This window comes from Pararge aegeria, chromosome 6 (assembly GCF_905163445.1).
Source record: "Pararge aegeria chromosome 6, ilParAegt1.1, whole genome shotgun sequence".
Classification (NCBI taxonomy): Eukaryota; Metazoa; Arthropoda; class Insecta; order Lepidoptera; family Nymphalidae; genus Pararge; species Pararge aegeria.
The window spans coordinates 7978213-8002555 of NC_053185.1; the positions used below are offsets into that span (position 1 = coordinate 7978213).

General features: G+C 36.2%; 1 protein-coding gene and 1 long non-coding RNA gene across 4 annotated transcripts in view; one reads left to right on the forward strand and one right to left on the reverse strand.

Annotated features, from left to right (window-relative positions):
* Window positions 1-24343, forward strand: part of LOC120624240 (cytochrome b reductase 1-like) — a 102656-nt gene that overhangs the window by 50192 nt on the left and 28121 nt on the right. Inside the window, exon 1 of one of the 3 annotated variants that reach the window (XM_039890679.1) lies at window positions 11427-11601. The exons of the other annotated variants lie outside the window; for them this stretch is intronic. Coding sequence (XP_039746613.1) covers window positions 11522-11601 — 80 coding nt within the window. The 5' untranslated portion in view covers window positions 11427-11521. Of the gene's footprint in view, window positions 1-11426; window positions 11602-24343 lie in introns of those variants that run through there. 3 annotated transcript variants of the gene reach the window in all.
* On the reverse strand, window positions 519-1927 carry LOC120624241. Its single transcript, XR_005658757.1, has 2 exons — window positions 1689-1927; window positions 519-1082 (listed from the first exon to the last, which is right to left on the reverse strand). It is a non-coding gene; the product is annotated as an uncharacterized LOC120624241 (long non-coding RNA).

Here is a 24343-nt window from a genome sequence, read left to right on the forward strand (position 1 = left end):
AAAAGTGATTCGAAAATCACGTAACATAATAATTTATCAAACAACGTAACACCAAAACGAATCAGTCCATTGGTAATTAAGTCACGATGTTGAATAAGAATACAGACGCAATTGATCTAAATATTTGTAATAGTTGATGTATTACTTAAACTGGACAACCGAGCAAGCCGATGACTCTTAACACGTTCAGCGGCGCGTAACCAGCAACCAAAAAGTCTGACAACGTGTTGTGACAGTGTTCCACTTTTGACGGAATATACGAAATCACTTATCAGGGCGCCATCTGAATAGACTTGCACTACGCAATATTTGAAATCTGCAAGATTATAGGGCACTGTTTCTCTATAACATTCAATTGTTGGTTTTTCTTGAATATTCCTTTCTGAAAGGCATTGTTTGTTTGTAGGAAGAACGCAAGCATTGTGTACAGCACGTACTCGTACCTAACGCGTTTTTATTATAGAAACCTGCAGGCTGCAACTTATTATTTCATCCAGCTAAGAAATAAAATACCATAATGATAGCGGATTATTTACTCCAATTTGTTATGAAATTACATTCAGTAAAGGGTGCCAAAATTAAGTTTACAAAATGCGTTCCATTCCCTAAGATATTATTGCCATAGAAAATCATACATTTTTTTCATTCTTGTTCTTACGACACCTGTAAGATTAGTCAATCTGAGATTTTCCTGTTGTCCAGGAAGACAAATTCGCAATAACAAATCAGTGACCCTAAACGTCACCTGTCAGTTGTCGAGGAATTTGGTAGTCCGTAAGCTGCCCTAATTGCATCAGATGAATGTTGGCCAAGTTACTCAGAATCAGGATTACTTAGTTTACACTACACACCAAGTACTAACTATTAGGTAAAACTGTTAGTTATTGAAAAACTGTATTCAAATCGGTCCACTATTAGATCAAGAGTCAAAAGTCAGTTAATATACTCGTAAAATTGATAGTATCGGGCATGCCTAAAAATTGCAAGTTTGGTACAGCTCTTTCTGATGATGACAATTATACTTTCCATAACTTTTCTTAACACTCCTGCTGCTCTTTCTTCTCTTGCAGGCATATCGCAGTCTGCAATATAACATTCAACATTTAAATTGGTTCATTTATCTTATGTCCACGCAGAAGGCTGTATTTTATCGTAAACGGATAACATATTGCAAGCAATAAATATATGGTTAAATGATGTGCGAGAACGTGGAAAGATGTGTGTAAAAACGTACTAATTGAATTACCCCAAACGAATAAAGCAAGGGTGTTGTTTTTGCATTACGTAAGTATTAATTGTAGGCATACTACTTATTTTTAGGTCTACAACGGGGCACTGCAATTAAGTTTAATTGTGTAGTAGTAATCAGTCTAATTTACGTGTAAAACTGCTGACAGAATTTTGTAACTGTGCAGTGTTTTACATTATAAAATATGCGTGGGTTATTATATATTACAAAGGTCCGATTTTCACGAAGCATTCTAGATTCTGTAGAACCTGGTGGATTGTTAACTAAATATTTTTTATATTGTTTTACAAATAAACACCTACGAAAAAATAACAATATAGTTGACAGAAATTATTGTTATTTCTTTTCGTTGAGGGAACGATGGTGCTGATATTCTATTTTAAGCTAATCACAAAATCCATAATAACAGAATGAAAGAAAAAGTACATGACTTACGAACCTATGAGCGTTTATTACGCGTGTGTTATGCGTGTGCACTCGCAAAGGATTATATTTCATGTCCCCATGGCACTTATATATCCGACCATTGCCGGTCTTGATAGCCAATTTATTCGTGTCCAGTCCCATCCCGTCGGTAATTTGCATAAATTGATTGCACTGTGGTGTTTGATACGGCTCGCTAATGTTGGAGCGTCAACGAGGTGCGCGGGCGCAGTTACAGTCGCGCTCCCCACCGACCGCCCGATACACGTTCTGCGGTAATGCTTAGTAATAATAACATAGTAACCCGATAATTTCCGCGCGAATTGTGCATTTTCTGAAACATCCGCATTTGACATTCAGTATTACGTTGGACATCAATTAAATTATAGTCGCGCTCGCTGTTTAACCCACATGGTTGGATTGCATCACTCATGACTCCATGGCTCATGTGAAAAGAGATCAGTGATTCTCAAGTCTCAGTATAGTGTTGGATACCCGAATCAGCTGTTCTCTAAACCAAGATGCGTCAGAGATATCAACTGAAGCAGAGGCCGTACGTATCCATTTGTTTATGTTTATCAATACTACTGATCTCTCAAATTATTTAGTTCCCATCGTTGAGAGTCGGAACTACACAAAATACATCTATCACTATTCTTTCATTTACTCATGGTAAAACTAATGCTTTAAAAGCTCGGTACATCCGCATGTTAAAGATGCCCATTAGCAATTCAATCAGTTTGGATGATTCTGATTGAATTTAGATAAATGTATGTTGGTAGGTACTATAAAGCGTCATCGTTTAAGCTAAAGGTTAATACGAGGTTTGCATAAATTAGCCTTTTTTATCAGAAGTTAGATCTAATTGTACGGCACTAATGTTTTGCCACCGTAACATTTAAGGTCGGAAATGCTCATGACAACAAAATATTATGTCAGTATTATTGTGCGTATTTACGTTTTACAAATACATTTTACCAAACGTAATATTAGTAATGTTTAAAAAATAGTCTGTTTATCTATGCTTATCATCACAAATGCCAAACTATTGTTAAGTCGTGTGTGTTAGTGATATTAATTAAAAAAGCTTGGCCTAAAAATGAGTGTTTGTACCGTTTTTGTCAGTTGACAATAAACTAAATAGGTATAAAAAAGTGTGCGTACCATTTTAAGTGTGTGTTTGTGAATGAAATTGAGAGTAGGTTCTTCCAGCTAGTGTCATAATATAAGGTTTTATATTTCTCGCTAAAGGCCTAGCACCAGTATCATGAATTAATGAATTGATGAAAGGAATTGCTTTTTTTTATAAGATAATAACCAAAGATATAGCCGGATGCGTGTTTTATACTTCTTTTTCGACCAGAGTGCCTTAATAAACTTTAGTTTTAAGTTAACGAATGTAGTATCACTATAATCTTACAATAACCCAGTTAATTACTTCACCCTCGCTACTGAAACGCCTACATCAATTGAGAATTTTAATTTTGAATTGAAATATTTGTAGTCGCCACTATGATATCCAGTGGCCCAATCATCGATCAAAAGCTCTCGGTTTGTGTCGGATGGTGTCCCTTCAACGTTTATTTCGCTATACAATGGGAAGAAAGTAACATTCATATTCGAAATAATCTCGTTTGAAACAATAGCATTCCTTGAAGCACAACCGTGCAGAGATGCAGCGAATGATAATCTCCAAGGAAGAGGCTACAACATTGTTTGTTTATGTGACGAGATTAGATTATTAAACGATGCGTATAAAATGACGTAATTCTTTTATAAAGCGGTTTGTCATTAGATTCACTGTACACGAAAATACATTGTATTAATGTACATTGTTATTTAGAGTCATCAACATCCGAGGCATTCGGGGACAGTCGAGCTGTGCTACACAATCCATACTATAATATTATAAATGTGTTTGTTGGTTTGTCCTTCCTTTGCGCCTTAACTAAATAACCAATCGACTTGTGAAATAAATCGATTTTTAGCATTGAGTGAGTTGAAAGGGCGGAGCGTATTATGGGCATATTTTTCAGGAAAACAAACGGTTCCCACGGGCTTTGTAATAGACTGTAATAAACGCAAACGAAGTACGTGGGCAAAAGCTAGTAATAGTATTATATATCATAGGGATATTTTTCAACAGGATTCTTAGAATCTTCACTTCAACCGATTCTTAAAGATAATATCATTAAAAATGTGTATGTTTCGTTTTATAACTTGTAACGTAGCCCTCGTGACGTCAAGGGTATACAGACTATACAGTTCCAGACTACATTCAAAATATTAATTTTTATATAAGATTTTTAATGATTGGATCTGTTCCACTGATGATGAACATGATGTTGATGATGATATCATCAACATCATGTTCCACTGCTGGCCTCTTGCCTCTTCTCTCATAGGAAAAATGCAATTAGAGCATAAGCCCACCAGGCTTCTGCATCATTGGACGTTGTAACCAATACCTTTACAGTTTAGTGGATATACCCATATAGACGCTTAGCGTGCTTTTTGAGTTTCTGAAGAAACACAATACGTAACAAATTCCTTATTCACCTTAGTGGTAATAACGGGGCTCGTGGACTTTGCATTATTTTCAAGTCATAAAGAAAACACAATACGTAGCAGCAAGCAATTATTGCTTTACCTGGGCATCGAAGCTAGGACCCAGTAATCCAAACTAAAAACATATTAAGTACTAGAGCAACAAAGCAGTTAGCCACTTCAGCTTCTGTCGACCTTCCTGGTGCCGGGTTCAATTCCTTGCAAGGGCAATTAGGGAATTAACAATTTCGGTATTTAATCTGATCTGGTTTAGTAGGAGGCTTGACTAGCCATGACTAGTTACCACCCTACCGACAAAGACGTGATTTAGTGTTCTAAAACACGCTACTATTTTAGGCTGCATCTTCATTGAATAACGGGTGAGATTGCAGTCAACAGCTAACTTGTAGTGGAAAAAAAAAAAACCATGCGAACAGTAGCTGTCAAATTGCTGTTAGCAAACTCAGGTTTATCGGGAACATGCAAGATCGAAGACAGATATCGGTGTTGTTACATTGTATAGTGCATTGTGAAGGCACTTCACTGTTCCATGTTTAGAAACACGTAACGATGTTTGCAGTAAAACTTAAACTGCTTCGAAAACAGTATTTTGATCGGATCGAATATTCAACAGCACTCGCGTATTAAATTTGACAGTATTGTTTCGCTTGCATTGACAGTATTGTTAGTTCATGGATGATGGATCAGATGGATTTAAAATGGCACTGCTACGGGAATAAGCAATTTACAATTTTGTATGGTTTTTGAAAATTCATTAATATTTTTTTTGGTAGTTGTAGGGGATGACCCTGAAAGTTGTCATCTTTAAAATAACACAACTGAATTATTTTTTTTATGAATGCAGAAAGCGTGAAAGGTATCGACATATAGCTTTGCACTGCATTTTGCAGTAGCTTTTTTTATTATTGAACTAACTAATATTATAAATATGAAAGTGTGTTTGTTTGTTCTTCCTTCATACCCTACTTAAGCAACCAATCAACTTTATTTTTGGTATGGAGATAGTTATTATGATGATGAGTAACATAGGCTTACTTCTAGTTTGGTGCTGGCTTCCGGTCCTTGAAAAACATAAAATTCCCATGGGTGTTTTACAGGAACATTCGAACTTTTGCATCGCCTTCGCAATTTATTAGCGTTGTCAAAAGCAATCGACTTGCTTTTTGGTATGAGGATAGTTGAAAGGACGGAGAGCAACAAAGGCTACGTCTAGTCCAGGAAATCATTAATTTTTTTATTGCAATTAGAGTCGGTACGTATACAGACTTATATCGCCGCATGGTATAACCGCAAAGCGCCGGAATTTTTTCTAATTGTCTTATTATGTAATAGTATAAATTACTTTTTGGATTAAAATGTTTTGAAAATATAGAAAAAAAACAAACGGTAAAAAACAACCCGAAAAGGATTTTCTTCATGTAATGTGTTTTTATTATTTTCTCAATAAAATAAACTACACTAAAAAAAGTAATGAAAAGATTATTTTCATTCTAGGACAGGTCGAACACTTTAGTAAATATCGGTACTGGGTACATCAAGCTTGCCTGCGTTTTGCAGTAGCTTGTTTAATACTGAACTATTTTGTGGTACACAATAATTAAATAGCAAATCATAATTGGCACCGGGCCATTGAACGTGATAATTGAACACAGTCTATGATAACATTTGCATGCAAAACATTATTAGATCGTGCCAAAATTATGAATACAGAGTATGAAAACATATACCTAATAATCGCATAAAGTGACATTAATTAGAGAGTGCGACGATCTAGTTCACCAAATCATCACCTATAGCAGTGACGAGTTTAGTTTGCAGATTGCTCTGTACATAGCTCGTGTCACGTTAAAAGAACGCATATCATAGTCTCACTTTTTTTTAATTGACGGACCATTTTTTAATTGTTATTTAAACAATTGCATGCTATGCGAAACATTATCTGTGCCAATGAAACTATAAGACACCTTATGTGAATTCTTTCTATAAAATAAAAAATTTGAAATTGAATTTAAATTTGACGAAGCAGATGCCGTCCAACCTGATGTGGAAAACCATCGCCAATAAACAGAACAACACTTCGCAGGGTACGCTAAGAACACGTCCTTCAAAGTGCGCCTGCGCCCATCAACCGGTGTAGATGTTAAGCCTTATAATATGCCTGTAATTACAGCAACCACGCCCTTCAGACCGGAACGCAGCATGGCTGCTTAGCAGAAATAAGCATTGCAGTAGTACTTCTCTGGACGAGCTCAGCTGTCACAAAAAGCTACTACTGAACTCTACTCACTTCAGCACTTTTATGTGTCACACAAGCCAATAAGTTGTCTTGCCTTGTCTGAAATATAGTTACATGCAACGGGTAGGTACATACATGGGTATCACGATCCATGCAACTGGGTCAAAGTATCGACAAATCCAAAAATATTACCGTGGTATGTACCCGTTAAACTATATTTAAGAAATGTTGATTAACCACGAAAATCTTAGTTTAAAATCTTTTATGTCTTGCATATATCAATGCAGATTTAATGTTTATTACACGAAATAAATAGTCATTAAAACAAAGTAATCGGAATTCGCACTTAATTCCATGTTAAAATCAATATTTTGTTAACGTTGCTCGACTCCTAGAGACCAATACACTGGACTGGCATTGTAGGCAGCGATCTACTTTCTGAGTCCAAGGCTGTGAGTTCGGTTCCCACAACTGGAAAATGTTTGTGTGATGAACATCATTGTTTTTCAGTGTCTGGGTGTTTATCTGCATATTTGTGTACCTATATTGTTCATACAAATATTCACCAGTCATCTTAGTGCCCATAACAAAAGCTACGCTTACTTTGGGGCAGGATGGTGATGTGTGTATAGTCGTAGTATATTAATTTAATAGCTTCAATAACGATCTTTAAGAATTGGGGTATCAAATGCGATTTCAAATCCGTTGAGAAGTTCCAGAGATTAGCGCATTAATACTAAATAATATAATAGCTACAATATAAGCATAGATTTCGATTCATTCAAAATGACGGTAAAGTTTACTTACGACACCGTTTGAATATTGCGCAATATATTCAGTAGTAGGTACAGAGCATTGCGCTAAGCGATCGTAAACCTGTAGGAGGTAGGTACCCACACAAAGATAGTTATATAGTGGACATTAGCAAACCACTCGCTGGGAATGCGGAATGGAGGCTGAGTGCTTGTGAATTGAGCCAACAGTTGAGTAAAAGGATGTTATTATGTGCAGCTCTGCATGTTTTATGCCTACGTATACGTACTGTTGTTCTGCGGTGGAAAAAATGGACGACCTCACTGGCGCAGTTTTTAGTGCTGTGGTTTTATTCGAAGCTCCCGGGTTCCATTCCCGGAAGAAGAAATTTGGGTATTCATAATTTTTTAAGTTTCCCTAGTCTGGTCAGGTGGGAGGCTTCGGTCGTGGCTAGTTAACACCCTACCGACAAAGAAGAGCTACTAGATTACGTTCATATCTAAAAATTCAAATTAAAATCCAAAATTTCTTTATTCATGTAGACCTATTACTTATAAAGAGTTCATACAAATATTTTTTCAATATTGTAAGGGGATGGGGATCGTTCGCCAACTTAAACCTAAAGCTACGAGGGTTTCAAACGCGCCCTGGTCTAAGAAGAGCCCACAACAAACTTAGTAAGGTAATTTTTTTTTTGCTATCACCATCTCACAGTAAATTAATATTAAGCTATGAGTTAGAGCAATTCACACCCGAGCTTATTTATCGTTTAAGTAATCTTTTAATTATAATAGGATTTTTCTGTAAGCTTACAAAGGATTTCTGATTTCTTTTTTTTTAAGGTATATGGGTCTATTTCAGCTGCCGCACACCCTAACAAATTAACCCGCTATCATCATTACTTATCAAACTAAAGCCTAATCCAAGAAGATTCCTAGGCATACATTTACCTTTCACCAATTTATTTTCACCTAACGTTGTAACACCTCACATAATATTTTTCTCTAGTGGTCACCTAAAACACTAGTTAAGAATAAGGCGACTCCTAAGTTTAGTAAATTAGGGTATAGGGCATTAGGGTGTTACATCACTAATTGCGTATTTATGATCTATAAATAATAGTAATTGTCTATCTAGATAGGTACATATTGTTGCTATTTTAAATGTTGATGAGTGGATTTAATTATACCCACCTCGTGTATAGAATAAGCGATCCATATTAGCATCCTTAACTGACGTGTTTAAAACCACATAAGCATTGTTATTTGTTGTGTATTAAATATCATATTAATATGGTATGTCGTAGTTATCAATCACTTATACTTTATATTTCAAAGATATATAAGAGCTGTACACTTATGTATGACGTTACGTAAAAAGAGCATTACCAATGTTCAGCAGTGGCGTGCTTAACCTGATCCAAATTCCTGTGGAGTTTGGACCAGGGTAAGCATAAATAAGTAAATTGGCATATATATATATACAATTGGCCTGTGCAGTAAACAATTAATCCGAGATTAAGTGTAAAGTATTTTTTTTTTTTTTTATATACTACGACAATACACACATCGCCACCTAGCCCCAAAGTAAGCGTAACTTGTGTTATGGGTACTAAGATGACTGATGAATATTTTTATGAATTATATATACATAAATACTTAGAAAATACATATAAACACCCAGACACTGAAAACACTTTATGCTCATCACACAAACATTTTCCAGTTGTGGGAATCGAACCCACGGCCTTCGACTCAGAAAGCAGGGTCGCTGCCCACTGCGCCAGTCGGCCGTCTATATAGTCGGCAGTATATAGTTGGATTAATTGTTTCAAGTCCCGGCATTCTAGGAAATTTCAAGTTTTTAGTTTACGAGTGTATAATATATTATCGCTATCATCTCACTACTATGTACCTACATATTTTTTATGTAAGTATAATGAATGCACCAAAAGTGCCATCTACGTGCCTATTTGAATCAAGAAATATTTGACTTAGACGAATTTAATGATAGTGATTGTTGAGGACGTATCAAATATAATCTACAAATAGGAATCCCAAGTTTTCACTCTATAGAATATAAACTTATTACAGATGACAATAAAGACATTATCTATCCATATTTTTTGTAAGATAGGTAAGTCATTCTAAATGGCATCACACGATTTTCGACCTGCGTAGTAAACCATTTACAAAATAGTTAACAGTGGAAATATTTTAGCTAATGAATGTTTATTTAGTACAATAAACATTCAATTATATAAAACAATAAGCAAGACGCACTCATTCGCATGACATTGTATTAATTGCCTAATGCACAGTAAAACTCTTACCACTTGCGTCGTGGTACTCTACTCATACATTAACATAAATATATTTTTCTGAGTGTGAGGCTTCGGACGTGCCTAGTAACCGCCCTACCGACAAAGACAAGCCGCCAAGCGATTTAGCGTTCCGTTACGATGTCGCGTAGGAATCGATTAGGGGTATGGGATTAATTTAATTACCCTACCTCTAACAGGGTTAGTCTGTTATCATCTAAGACTGCATCGTCACCTTGCAGCAGGTGAGATTGCAGTCAAGGGCAAACTTCTTATAATATTGAGGAGTACAGTTGAGGAGTGTTTTGTGTGTACGTATTTATGTATGTTTGAAGGCGCTAATTTCACAAACTGAAATTAGAACGCCAAAAATAGACCTAAGACACCTATTTTAATATCAGGATAGATTAAAAAAAGATTAACCCTTCACAAATCAAAATTAGCATTCTTATTAAAAACGCGCGCACACACACACTTAGAAGTCAAGTGCGGTGGCATGAAAGTATAAGAGTAGCCGTTTTCCGTGACGGCACTAGACGGTTCACAGCAAACAATGCTATTTTCTTTATCTAGAATTACTTTCCAACGATATCCAAGCCAGGTTCCTTCTTCATATAATATTATATATTATATTATAACATACCAAACGTTCCATAATTTGCCCAATCAGAAATTAAGCCCGATATGTATACGAATTAACCCCTTTAAGGCCAACCTTTAGTCGAACGTCCTAGAGATGTCCATTCTCTAAACTTCATAGTAAATACACGTTCACAAAGGCATTGTATCGTGATCTGAAACCGTTCTTAAGCTAAGATAGAGGTGTGAAATTCGCCGTGAAAAACCAAACGGTTTAATTTCATTTAACCTACTAAAGTTCAGTAACCGGTAATTTTATCATCACCTGCGTACTGCCCAAAACACAAAGCATAGGCTATAGAAGATATGGGTTTAGATATAGACACACCACACTGCTTTGATGCGTGTTGACGGGTTTTTAATTATTATTATATGGTGAGCTTTCTTATCATATACTTATCCACTGATTTTAGTTTGCGCTCCTAACCGCTAACGGAAAATAATTAATGTTTAAAAGCCGTTTACATACCTACACGCTTTTCTATTAGGTTATTATAATTAAAACCCTCGCAAAGGATTCCTAATTAATTTCATATAAATGAAATTCTATAGTAAAACGTACAATATACATCAATTTTTCGACACTACGAGAAAAAATAATTATCGAAATCATTAATCACACATCTCACATCACAGTATTAAGGATGATATTTTGTGACATCATTGAGAAATAATAATATAGAGAGAAAACTGTAACTAAGTACCAACTGCGAATATTTATTATACTATGATTCTTTTATTAATGCCATATGTATATACAATGGGATGACTACATTGAGGATTACATTTACATGAGTAACACTGCAGAAGTTATGATGATTGCGAACTACAGAAACACAAATGGGCATAGAGATGTTATTCGTCAGTAACTTTAACATCTGATATAATGAAATAATCTCACGCAATATTATATAATGGAACAAGCTTTATTACCCAGTTCACCCTTCTAGAGCCCTCTAAACTCAGCCCTAGATCATTAGGCATTCGGTCGATGTCTAATTTTAGTGGAAACGGGCATATATTCCATTTGTCTATCTTAGGACAAGAAGCCTTTTCCCAATAGTGAAACATTAAAAAACGATGATGCTACAAAAGTAGTTGTTGAAATTTTGAAATACTTTATGCAAATAACATTCAAATGCTTTTATTCATACTAATTATGCGTCAGCAGAAACACATTTTGAATAATAAAGCAACTTGACACTCAGTTTCAAAGTCAGTAGTTTGTGAATACAAGTGTTTGGCACAGCCATTCGTTTGTTTTATTCAATACCGTGAAATGCACAACAATCTGCTCACTTTGAGTATTCCTAAATAAAAACAACTGATAGCTATGAAACGTAAAGTGACACAAATTCATTTGCCGTTCTTCGGACAATATCTAGTGTTTCTCATGGAGGATCTGAAACGACGGTAAATATGATTTTATAGATTCCGGTTTCATCTCACACAAGGTATACTTAGTAACATATGTTGATGTTGGGTTAGAGCAGTGGAGCTAGAGCAGTAGCCAGTAGTAGCTTTTAGACAACGCTCGTGCGGGGAAGGTCATGCTTATTTATGCCGCTGAGCAGCATTGTTGCAATGCTGCGTTCCGGTCTAAAGGGCGCGGTTGCCGGTGTAATGAAAGGCTCATGAGGTTTAACACCTACACCTCTGGTTAACGGACACAGGCCGCCATATTGCAGGACGTGTCGCTTGCATGCCCTGCGATGTGATGCCCTCTTTATAGTCTGTTAGTTAGTTTTGTCCGCAAATTATTGCCATAAAAAGAGACCAACTGCTAAATTTCTTGCCACCACCAAGACCACTTGTTGTTGTGCCGCTACAAACAAAAATATTTTTTGGAATGCAGAATCAAAGTCGCGACGAAGTCTGTAAAAATATCGTTTGACCCAATTCGGAGAACGTAAACAAGTAGTTAGACTCTTAGCAGAAGCCATATAAAACTTTTTTGAAATTACAAAAACGAAAAAAACACACAAACACACAACATAATAAATCCTAATCCGTAGAGAATACCTAACTACGAGTATAAGTACACAGTTGTTCCAACTTGCCAGCGCTGTAGCGAAATGGAATTAGGTATAACAGCGAGTGCCCGAACCCTTCTGAATTGTTAATTAACAATGAAAACAAAAGCGCAATCACAAGGTAAGGTGAACCTTTGCAGGAACTTTCGTGAATCTACGAGTAAGTGAACTTCGTAAATACGAAAAATAATGATTTTTGGATACTTCATTATTTTTTTAATAAAGAAAGACAAAATAGACGCGTACTATTAATTATAAGAAATTTTGTGATGAATTAAAATATTCATACTAATACAACTATTACATTACATATACAAATTACTCGCTAAGTAATTCATATTGCATTAAGAGTCCTGTTTATTTTTAATTTTTATCATTCATCCTACAGGATACCTAATCCTGGTTGAATGATTAATTAACTCCCCTCTAGGGTATTACAGAAGATTTAAGTAAAATTTTATGAATGGTAAAATTTTATTTATAGGGTTTATGTTATAATATTGTGATGAAAATCGTGTTAAATGATTTACTATCAAGTAGATTTCTGCGTGAGTTCGTCCATGTGAATTTGTTTAACTAAGATAAAAGTGGTCTTCTACTCTAAGTGATCGTTGATATCGATGCATTAAATTTGCTGCGTGAAACCAAGAACGAAAACAAACAAACAGTTCCTTTTGTTATAATCATTATTTGAGTTAGTTCATGTCATTTGTCAGTAGGTTCATTATGAACATAGTATATTTCAATTCAGTATTTCATTTATGTATGCAGTTTTAGTAAAAGTATCATCATAGTAATTTAGTAAAAGAATTGCATGCATTGTTTGTTATTGTGAAATGAAATAAAATAATATTAACTGTTGCTTTTATTTAAATCACAAATGTCAAGGTATGTGAAGATGTTCAAATACGCAGATGTTTGCAAAACTGTCAATCAAGTTTCTCATACAGCTAAAATATACTTTTAGCCTCTTTTTTTAAAATACGTGGCGAAACGTCACAATAATAACGTAGTGTTTTGACACTTCAAATGACAGAGCGTGGCAAAACACAGCTACCCCAACGCACTTTATTTATTAAGGGGGTTAGCAAGTACACTTCTTAAGCCGGGAAAACCTCATTAATGTTTTTTTTTCTACTAGTTAGTAATGGGCTCAACTGTTAGGGACAGCAGTTTTATTAAACCCATATCCATAATCGGTTTCTTCGCGACAACGTACCGGAACGCTAAAGTGCTAAGCGGGTGGCTCCTTGCGCAAGTCTTTGTCGGTAGGGTGGTAACTAGCCACAGCCGAAGCCTCCCACCAAACCAAAAAATGGAAGCTAGTAGTCTTGGAGATGCAGAAGTCTGTAAATCATTTTTAGCAAAATGATTAAAGTAGCTTTTCTCGTTAGTACGGCAGGATGGTCAATAGAAATAAAGCAACGTTCTAATGTTTCGGCAATCCTAGAATTGCATCGAGGGCTTTTGAAGCCATATTCAAGGTAGACCGGTGAAGGCAGGAAGAATGCAAGCTATGAGTTTAGTTGTTATGTTACCGACCTTGCTACTGCCTTGTCTGTTCGGTTTCACAACTATTGTTTTCTAATCGTATATTTTCGATGACAAGTCTATTGAGCCGAAGACATTTATGCTACCTAGTAGATTATGCATGCATTTTTTTAAGCGTGAGAAATTTATTAGGTCCTAGTACAATGCTCGAATGTCGCCTGGGGCTAGTTAGTATATTTCAATTTATCCGACATAACGACATTTTAGATTTTTAAATAACATTTATATATTTTAATAGTAGTGGAGCTCGTCCGGGAAAGCCATGCTTATTTCTGCCGCCAAGTAGCATTGTTGTGTTCCGGTCTGAAGGCACATGAGGTTTTTGAGTATACGCTTTTATAATATGATTCCAAAGGTGAGTTTGGACCTGCATAAGTTTAAAGAATATGTTAAAACACCTTTATTACAGCGACGTTACTATACAATTTCATCTCTCACAAGATAGAAAAATGAATGTTAAAATGTAAAATGTAAATTGTTGATGTTGGAAAAGAGCAACTGTTGAGTTTCTTGCCGGCTTCTTCTCGGTATAATCTGCCTTCCGAACCGGTGGTAAAGTCACTACAAACAGACAGACTTGACTTTTCAAAAGTGCTTATATTAGGCCTACTTGAAATAAATGAATTTTGAATTTGAATTTAACACCTACGCCATAGGTCGATGGACAAAGAGAAGCACCCTGCGAAGATATTCTCTGTTTATATGGCTAAGAACCTTAGCGTCCACGTTACCATCATGCGGGCAACGAGAAAAAAAAACCAGTAGACGATCCTAAAAATAATGTAAACCGTTACGATATCACGTGACAATCAATAATACGTTTATAATACGTTTATACGTTTATACGTACGAGTTACTTTTCGATGTCGAATTAGACCCAACTACGATTATTATCGACTAAGCAACTTAGCTCTTATATCTTAACTAGTTGATACCCGCGACTTCGTTCGCATAGATTAAGGTTTTTTAATTCCGCGGGAACTTTTTCAAAGCAGTCTGCACGCGGCTTATCTCGTAAACAATTCTCACTTTCTCTCGGGAACTGCTTAAGGAATCGGGATACAAGGTGTCATGGCATGTCAAAAGCTACATGTATGCCAAATTTCATCCAAATCCGTTTATCCGTTTTTGCGTGGATGAGTAACAAACATCAACACTTTCACGTTTATAATATTAGTAGGATATATTCAAAAAATTCAAAATTCATCTATTTCAAGTAGGCCTAACAAGCACTTTTGAAACGTCAAGTCTGTATTTTTGTAGTGACTCTACCATATAAAATAATAAGGTGCGGTGCTTGTTGCATCCATTTTCCAATTGGTCAATGCAAAAGGTCAGATAGAAAACGCACAATCTATGATGATTTGTAGCCAACGAAATGCTTTTGCAATATTCAAACGACTCTACAAGCAATAAAGGGGTAAATTGTTGGTTCTTAGTGAATAACTTTGAATGGGTCCATTCCGTTTTTATGACAGATTTAAAAAAATCATACGTATTAATTGAAGCGGTGATAGATAGAGGTGAAGTGGTAAGGGCTTTGGTTCGATTCCCGGTACGTAACTTTAACTTTTCGTTTTTATATGCGTAAGCAATTAAAATTCCTCTTACTTTAACACTAATGGAAACCATCGTGAGGAAACCTGCTTGCCCCAGAGATCTTCATAATGTTATCAAAGGCGTTCGGAGTCTGCCAATCCGCACTTGGCCAGCGCGTCATGGACTACGCTTTAAACTTTTCTCAATCTGGGAGGAGTCCCGTGCCCTGTAGTGGCCCGATAATTATGATGATGGTGATATTCATTTACCGATTGCCTATATACCTATTTACCTATTTATATATTGAGATATCCAAATAGGTAAATAGGTAGAATATAATAATAATAATTCTTTATTTTCAGGCAATAGTCCCATATAAAAGGTTTGTTTTATAGTACAATAAAAACAATAATAATAAATAAAGCTAATGCAGATGTAAGAAAAAAAAAAGAATTATCTTAAAACCTAAAATTATTATTCTCGCACCGGTGCACGCAAGACCAATACTTGAAAAACGGATTTTTAAGGTCTATATAGGCAATAGGTAAATGAACCTTTTAATTTTTTACAATAATTAATTAAATTAACGCGGAAAGTATTTATTAAAGGTATCGTAATGGCTGAATATGGCTTATTGAAATACTAAGTGAGGCCAAAATACATCTATTTTGTTGACCAGACATCTTGAAACTTGAAAACTAAATGTTCATGAATATTTATGATTAAACTTACTTTAAATGTGAGCAGAAAAATCGAAAAAATATCAAAACAGTCGCTCACTTGCTAAAATTAAAAGACTTTTTATCTGATTACATATGTATGTTCACACATCCAACAACCACATACTAAATACCTAAGATTTAGTAAAAATATTTAAAATCCTACTTGTAATAATAAATATCATGTTGAGTCGACCGTTGTTGTTCCGATAGTCGTTTCAGTCAATGGTCTTCTCGCGAAAAGCTTCGACCAACATCTCAAGAAGCTTTCGCTTGGTTGTTGGATCAAGGGTCGGATACAGAAGGCAGTAGTCCTTGAAACGGCGCGTATTGTGAGGAGGTTTCTCACTCTGGAGCCCTGACCACCGGTTGCTTGGGCATTCAAAAGCCCCGCAAGCGGAGGGAGGAAGTTTTTTTTTTATAAATTTTTAATAGTGTTTTTTAATTTATTCTTAAGCATTGTTAATAATTAAAAAAAAAAAGAAAAATAATAAATGATAGAAAAAGTAATATCATATAATATTTGTATATAGCGTTTACAATAGCTTCGAGTTGTACAGAAACACTGTAGACGGTGTCCCGGTCTATCAGAGTTTATACTGTTTGGGCTTTAATAATGGTACCCATTATCTATTCCATTAAATGTACCAGGGCTGCATACACTTGGCTTAATTATCCCCTAACGCATACAGTAAGTAAGTTCCAGAGTTAGCAGCAATTAGTGAACAAGTCAAGTTACTCCATTAAATACTAGTCCCAAGGAAGACGTCTCAAGTTCTTAGCCTGTTATTAGTTGTCTTTATCATAGTGTCATAGTTAATAAAGCGGTTAATGTAGGAAATAAAATCCTGACTGTTTGTACTGAGCATAAAATCGCGAACATCATATCAGAATCACGGAATAGAGTGTGTGTTATTGTGCTAGGTACCAGAAAGCTAAAGCATTTGGCGATACCTTTAGTCGATAGGGTGGGAAGTAGCCATAGCTGAATCCTCCACTGCAATTATTGACCAACAGATAATTTCCGCATCCTTAGTTCATCATCATCATCAACTCATTACCCATCCACTAAGCAGTGTGGTGACGACAGGTCAGAATACAGTTGTCACCTCCTACTGGTGTCGTACGAGGCGTCTAAGGGCATATAACGGAGAACGGGCAGCAGCGTGCTCTTTGGCACAACTACCATGTACTGCGATCATCAACCCGTTTACCCAGCTGGTTATGGGAACACCCTCCCTTTGGGAGAGGCAAAAACCTATAACAGTCCAGCAGTGGACTGTTATAGGTTTTTGATGACCCGCCCACTTCTTGGTCCAGGTCTCGGTTGGGAAGGATTTAGGCCGTACGCTGGCCAAGTGCGGATCGGTTGACTACAAATGCCTTTGGAAACATTAAAGAGAATTCTCAGGCATGCAGGTTTACTCATGATGTATTCCTCCACCGCCAAAGCAAACCAATAAATCCTGATAGGAATTATATTTGTATCGGTTTTTATTAGTGTTTATGTCTAGGACTGAGATTTAGATTAGTGCCCAGAACGGTGGTTACAGACACCATTAATATTAATACATAGGGTCCATTGAATTTTTTTAAGCCATTGGGAAATGCATTTGCGCATCTTCCCGGACAGGTGGGTTATGGGAATGTGGGACTCCACTTCCGTAATACCCACTTAACCCCAGTGGCGAGTACGAGTGTCTGCATTGGGTATTGCAATATCAAGTTTACTAGCCTATTCACAATCCGTGACTTAATCATCACCAAACTCTACAGCCCGGGGAGCCTTGGCTTGGTTAAGCCAATTTCTCCATCGGAGAAGCAGTTCCTTGTAACTCCGAACTCGTAAAGCATTATGTCCCTCTCTACTCTATAATTACACCGACATTTAGATTGTCCTCGGCCTCTAGGTTGCAGAAGAACTTACAGCTTAAAGATTTGAAATATATTTCCCAGGAAATTAAATTCCTGAATAACATTGAATCGGCCATAACAACGTGCATCCCCTATGCAGAGCCATACAATATCGATCAAGAAGCGTTCACTGCTCACAAACAATACCGTTTGTTTGGAATTCCCCGTGCTTTGTTTACTTTAAGGGCTGTTTTATTTGCCTGTTTCGTCAAATATTCCATTTAACATCATGATTTATTTTCTGGCAACCATTTATTCGTAAATATGCACTTAAAACACAAAACGCGGACAGCCTTTAGTTACCTAATTATAACTCAGTGACATGGTTTTCGGTATTGGAGACAGTTATCTGCGTTTGAGATATGCAATCTTTAGCATCGAGTTTTAAATCAGAACAGGTTTCACTGTGGACTCCCATATTTGTTTACTAATTGACAACATGGTAAATAAACCAGATTTTGTCATTTATATAAATAAACAGACATAATCAGTCACACAGAGGCATACATAGATAGGTACATAATAAGAAAGCGGAACAGGGTCAAGCGCATATAATAAAATAGCTTAGCTTTAGCTCATTGTGTTATATCGACCCAATCGAATATGTTTTTGATGGTTATGTATTTTTTATACTAAATTATTATTAGTTTGTCCTAATCTTTGACTACCTCCCTGGTGCATTGAGCGCTAAGTCTTATAAATCAAAGAATTTTCTCTGGTCTGGTCTGGAGGGCGGCATCGACCGTTGTAAGTTACCACCCTTGCGACAAAGCCGTGCCGCCGAGCGACCTAGCGTTTCGATACGATGCCGCGTAGAAACTAAATATGGGTTTGGGTTTAATTTTACTATAATACCCCTAACAGGTTAGCCCGTTACCATCTTAGATCATCAGTTACTTCCAGGTGGGCTAACGTTTAGTCAAAAAAAATCCTTAATTATTTTATATCAGCACTTAAATTATGATTTTCTATAGTAACTGACCCATTTTTTAAATCATAAAAATCGGTAAACCTTGTAAAATAATTAATCAGCTGCAATGTTAGGATACATTTATTATGTAGAATTAAAAGAACTGTGAAGATTAAAGTTACATACATTCGTACCTCGTATATAAGCCCATAAAACATCTTTAAAGTTGTTGCTCAAACATTTCCATGTAAGTCTCAAATCGATTCACATTATTGCAAGATGCCAGAGTAACTGGTCCATCGGATGTTCGAGATTGCTTGATACATAAGTACTTGTGATAATAGAAAGTGAATTCACTTGTTGGTCAAGTACATTTATACTCTACTCGACTCAACCATTGTTAAATAGTTTCACTTGACATAGAAAGTATGCACATTGTTTGAATATTGGGAAAAAGGCGTAATTTTTATGATGCAATTACATATAATTCTACAGGTTCTGGATCGCTAATCTTTGTGTATAGGAAGCATAACGTACTCAATATACCGTGTTAACTAGTAGATGAGGTATGAATAAGAGAATACCTTCACGCGCCCACGCGGTACGAAACGTGGTCATGAATAAACCATATCGAGGCATAAGCGGACATACTCGTGCTTGAAGTTCGATTCAAACTGCTTATCTGTTGACACACTTGATACTCCTACAATACTCCTACACGATGCATAACGAAAGAATATTCCTGATGATTGACTTGTTTCAGAATGGTAATCATAGGTAAGGACTTTAAGGTATAAAAATCGTCAATTAAAATGATACTGCTTTAACTGCAGCTAGCACAGGCAAGAGATAAAAGCAATATCCCCAAATTATATCTCCCGACAAGGTATAAATCAAGGATAAAATTAACGGGTCCTCTTTCTAAATAACGGGAACATGGAGTAGGAGAAGTTTACCCCCGTTTACTATCACACGTATATCATTTGGATAGTATTTCCACTTGTGCGCTAGTGCTTTGAGAGATCATAAAGCTGTGGGAGAAGATAATTTTTTATCCTTACCCCGAGGAGATAATTGTGTCCATCATTAATTGAATAAGAATTATTAGCACATTCGTTGAAATGCTTATCAATTTAATAAATTATCTGACAGATATCAAGTTATAGTTATCACAAGTTTATTTATTTAAACTTTACGAACTTACGTAACATTAAAATTCTCGAGGGCAGAACCGATGAAAGCAGGCATATCAGTAGGTGTGCGAAATCACAATATGTCAAAGGTATTCAAATAATAAATGTTCAGTGGAAACGTAACACTTTGACGGCTGACTGGCGCAGTGGGCAGCGACCCTGCTTTCTGAGTCCAAGGCCGTGGGTTCGATTCCCACAACTGGAAAATGTTTGTGTGATGAGCATAAGTGTTTTTCAGTGTCTGGGTGTTTATATGTATTTTCTAAGTATTTATTTATATATAATTTAAATTCCTAAAAATATTCATCAGTCATCTTAGTACCCATAACACAAGCTACGCTTACTTTGGGGCTAGGTGGAGATGTGTGTATTGTCTTAGAAAAAAAAAAAAAAAAAAAAAAAAAAAGAAAACTTTAGGCAACCATCTGCTCGGTCCGACGAATATAAGAAAGAGGTTATGTATCGTCAAAGTTTGAAGGAATTAGATTACCTGCCCATAAAATATTTCAAGCTAAAACCTGATTCCAATTAAAATGTGACCTGTATAACAAAAGCGGGTTTCATAGAAACGTTATGCGTCATATGTTTATATAGTAAATCAAATGATGTCCCACATAGCATATCGTCTAACACCGTAAGCCCGTGTAAATAGACACCTTAGGGTCCGTACACATTAGTGTCGTCGCGTCGTCGCGCTGGGATACAGCGCCAGCCCGAGGCGAGGTTCACGTGACAATCAATATGCCGCATGTGTTTGACAGTGTTCTGCAAGTATTAAACGTCTATAGAGAACTATGTATTAACCACGATTGGTAGCAGTTTTCTATAGTAAGGTTATATATTGCAAACCTCATAACTACCTTCTTTAGGTACATTCGATTTACTTTACAATTTCGTTGAGTATTGGAAATGTGTTTAGCTTTATTTTTCTAGTATCTTATTTTGCTAGCTGTTACAAAATTGACATTACATCATTGCGACTTCTATTATCTCTAATATATAGTAAAACTAGCTGTGGCCCGCGACTTCGTTGCGTTTGATTTTGTTTTTAAAGTATTCAGTATCGCTAAGCCTTAAATGAGTATAGTAGTATGACTGTCATGTGACTGTCAATTAATTATAGACAAATAATTTGCAATAGAATAAAATTGCAACTATAATTAAAGATCTAAGCTATCCTCTCTTAAGTTGGACCAGACTGCTCACGGTGTGCCAATTTAATTTAAAATCGGTTAAGTAGTTTAGGAGTACATCGCGGACAAACATTGTGACAGGAGATTTATATATATTAAGATGGTTAAAATACCCGTTTCGAAGCCTATTGGGTACAAACAAAAAAACTAAAACTCTTTTGTGTAGATGTATGCACCACGACTTATTCTGTATGATATAAAATTAAAAGCCTGCAGTAGAAACACTGTACAGTGTTGTGTAAGCGCAGCTTGAGGTGTACACTCAATTGGCCATACAAATCCGTAAAAAGTGATAAGTATACGAGGATGTTTGATATGCAATCTCACTTATTTGTCATTAGCGCGAATCAGCAAAGGCCGATATATTTAGACGCGTGGTTATACTAAGAACGAGGTATATTCTGGACCTCAAACCAATTGACATACTACGTGAAATCAGTAAAATAGATTGTTGGCGTCAGAGCTAATCTAAAATAAATATCTTTGCTTACCCTATTGTGATCAAGCCTTTAAATTGTCGTAGCCGTCTCCAAACAAGGTCGCGATATATTATCGTTGTCATCTTAAATGTAATTTATCAGCCTTTTTGATTGTCAGGTTATATAAGCGACCTTGCCTTATCATGTTTAGTTAAAAATCATCACGGTGAAGATAGCTATGATTGATTAGTTACGATTTTCAGATGACGAGACTGTACACAATAACTTTACGAGGTTACAGCTTTTTGTGATTCCTTTGCCAATACTGTGGGTCGATTTCCGTAGATAAAACTATTTAACTATTGACTAAAATACCCGATCTGTGCAAGAGTATTGAATTTCAGCCAATAACAACGATTAAGTTCAAATTCCATCACACGTGTCAATCAACTGCATATTTTAATGAAATGTCTCAGTGGCGTGAGGACAGTTTCTTATCTCATGCAGCCTGACGCACGCACCATGAATTGAAGCGCAAAATACATGATTGGTTCTACTGTAAGTCGTGCAGCACGGGACCAGCTGTGATTGACCGGCAGTTAATCTGTCAGCATTGTGACTAGCGAATTATTATTGCATGCGGGGCACACTTCATAAGCCAATCCTGCCGAGGCTATGTTTTCGTCAGGGGCCAGTTTTGAGCATTAGTTATTCTTCTGTTTTTTTCGGTCGCTGAACTCACGCAATGTCATTTAAAAACATGAAGTTGGAGATGGAAGCTTTGCTCCGCACGCTGTAGGTAGGTACGTATGTACATAATAGTTGATAGATCGCTTTGGCAGAATTATTCATAGAGTAAGTTATTTCCATAGTCGAACAAAGCTTTTGTAGGGTACCCACATAATCAACTTGGAAGCAAAGGGTCGAAAAAATATTAATATAATTTTCATATTGGGCTTATGAAAATTATTTACATAAAAATATTACAGCTTACGAAAAAAGCAACGCAGAAATTGTATAAATATATCCCATCTTGTCTAGAAATAATCCAACTTTGTTTCTAATAATTCGTAACTTTGGGTTACAGTATAATATTGACTTGAGAAACCCTATCCCATTGAGAACTCTACCTTATAATCTTTTTGACATCTCCTCGTCGTCATTAACTCTTGACAGAGCGCTCGTGGTTCACGATGATCCATTTTCTCTGGCTCATGCAGCTCCCGCGATGCGCCTCTTCTTGTTACGGTCTTCAGGGTTTCGGGAAATTATTTGATATTTGGAAGAGCCATTCTGAAAATTGGAGCATTTTATGTAGATAGGGTGCCGTGTGATGACGGCCGATTAGAATATAACTAGCACCACGCCACGCTTTCTCCATCTGTGCTACTATTAGGTACCATCTATTGCGATCACCAAAACGACTGCCCAATGTGGTGATTATGCGAGAACCCTCCCGTAAAGAGGGGATTTAGTTCAGCAGTGGACTTTTATCGTGTATTGATAAAACAAACACGACCGCCAGGTGTAAAACAAGACAAGTGTGCGTGTCACATTCACAAAATATAACCTGTGTGAAATACCTACTACAACAACAATTAACCTTATAATTCCTTTAATTATTACATCTCGTTTGGTAGTACAAAACGATTTGTGTAAAGCAGCTTTTAAGTACCAACTTAGCGCTAAAAGAATCTACTGAGATCCAAAAACCCACTGAAAATCTTGACAATTCTGTTAATTTTTTCATTTATACTTGTTTTCGGATTGACGATGATTTGATGATTCCAGATGCGATATGAGAGTGCAAAACTGTGAATACGCAAAATGGCACCTACAAATCGTCAGCACTTGTTATAACAGTCCTTATTTTCTCTACATCCCGAATTTATTTTATGAAACATTTTTTCTACCTTCGCTTACACGGGAGTCTTTGTGCCCCAATTCCTTTTCCCATCTCAGAAACTTGGGAGGAATGTTTGAAGAATGTTTATTTTGTAAAGTATGTCTTTTTTAGGGTTCAGCTTTTGTTACACCAGAACAATGTGTAATCACATGTTGGAAATGTTGGGATGTTAGGCAAGCATAAACATTTTGCAGTTTACCTTTTACAGTTTTTTCTTCAGGGAAACACTAAATTATTATTAATATTTACGTAAAAATTGAGTGATATTGTGAGAGTAGTGTGTAGTACTAAAAAGTGGCGTATTGCAAAATATTCGATTGCATTGATTAAGCACCAACCCAAGTTAGTAAGGCATTTGGTGTTCTGAATTTGCCATTTAGCTTATACTGCCGCCTCCAAGAACATTTAAAGTAATTTATCGTGGTTCTTATGACTGATTATTAATTACTGTTTGTTACTTAAGTTTAGCATTGGAACAGCTTGGAAAACTCCAAAGCAAACCTTGCAAAGATGCTCTCGTAACAGAAAGGAGATCCTAGCTAGTACATTAGTTATTATGCCAACGATGATGATGTTTTCATACCTATACAAAGATTCTGTTTGTATACTTTCTAGATGAAACTCGCTTATTTCCTTCGGCATATTACAGAATTCCAGAAACTCTTGTAATAATGTCTTTGTTTACAACCTCCATTGTGATATATGAGGCATTTTTTACGCCCGTTTCCTACCTCAGCCTTCTATTTCGGAGACTTGCCAGGAATGTTTATTATGAGAA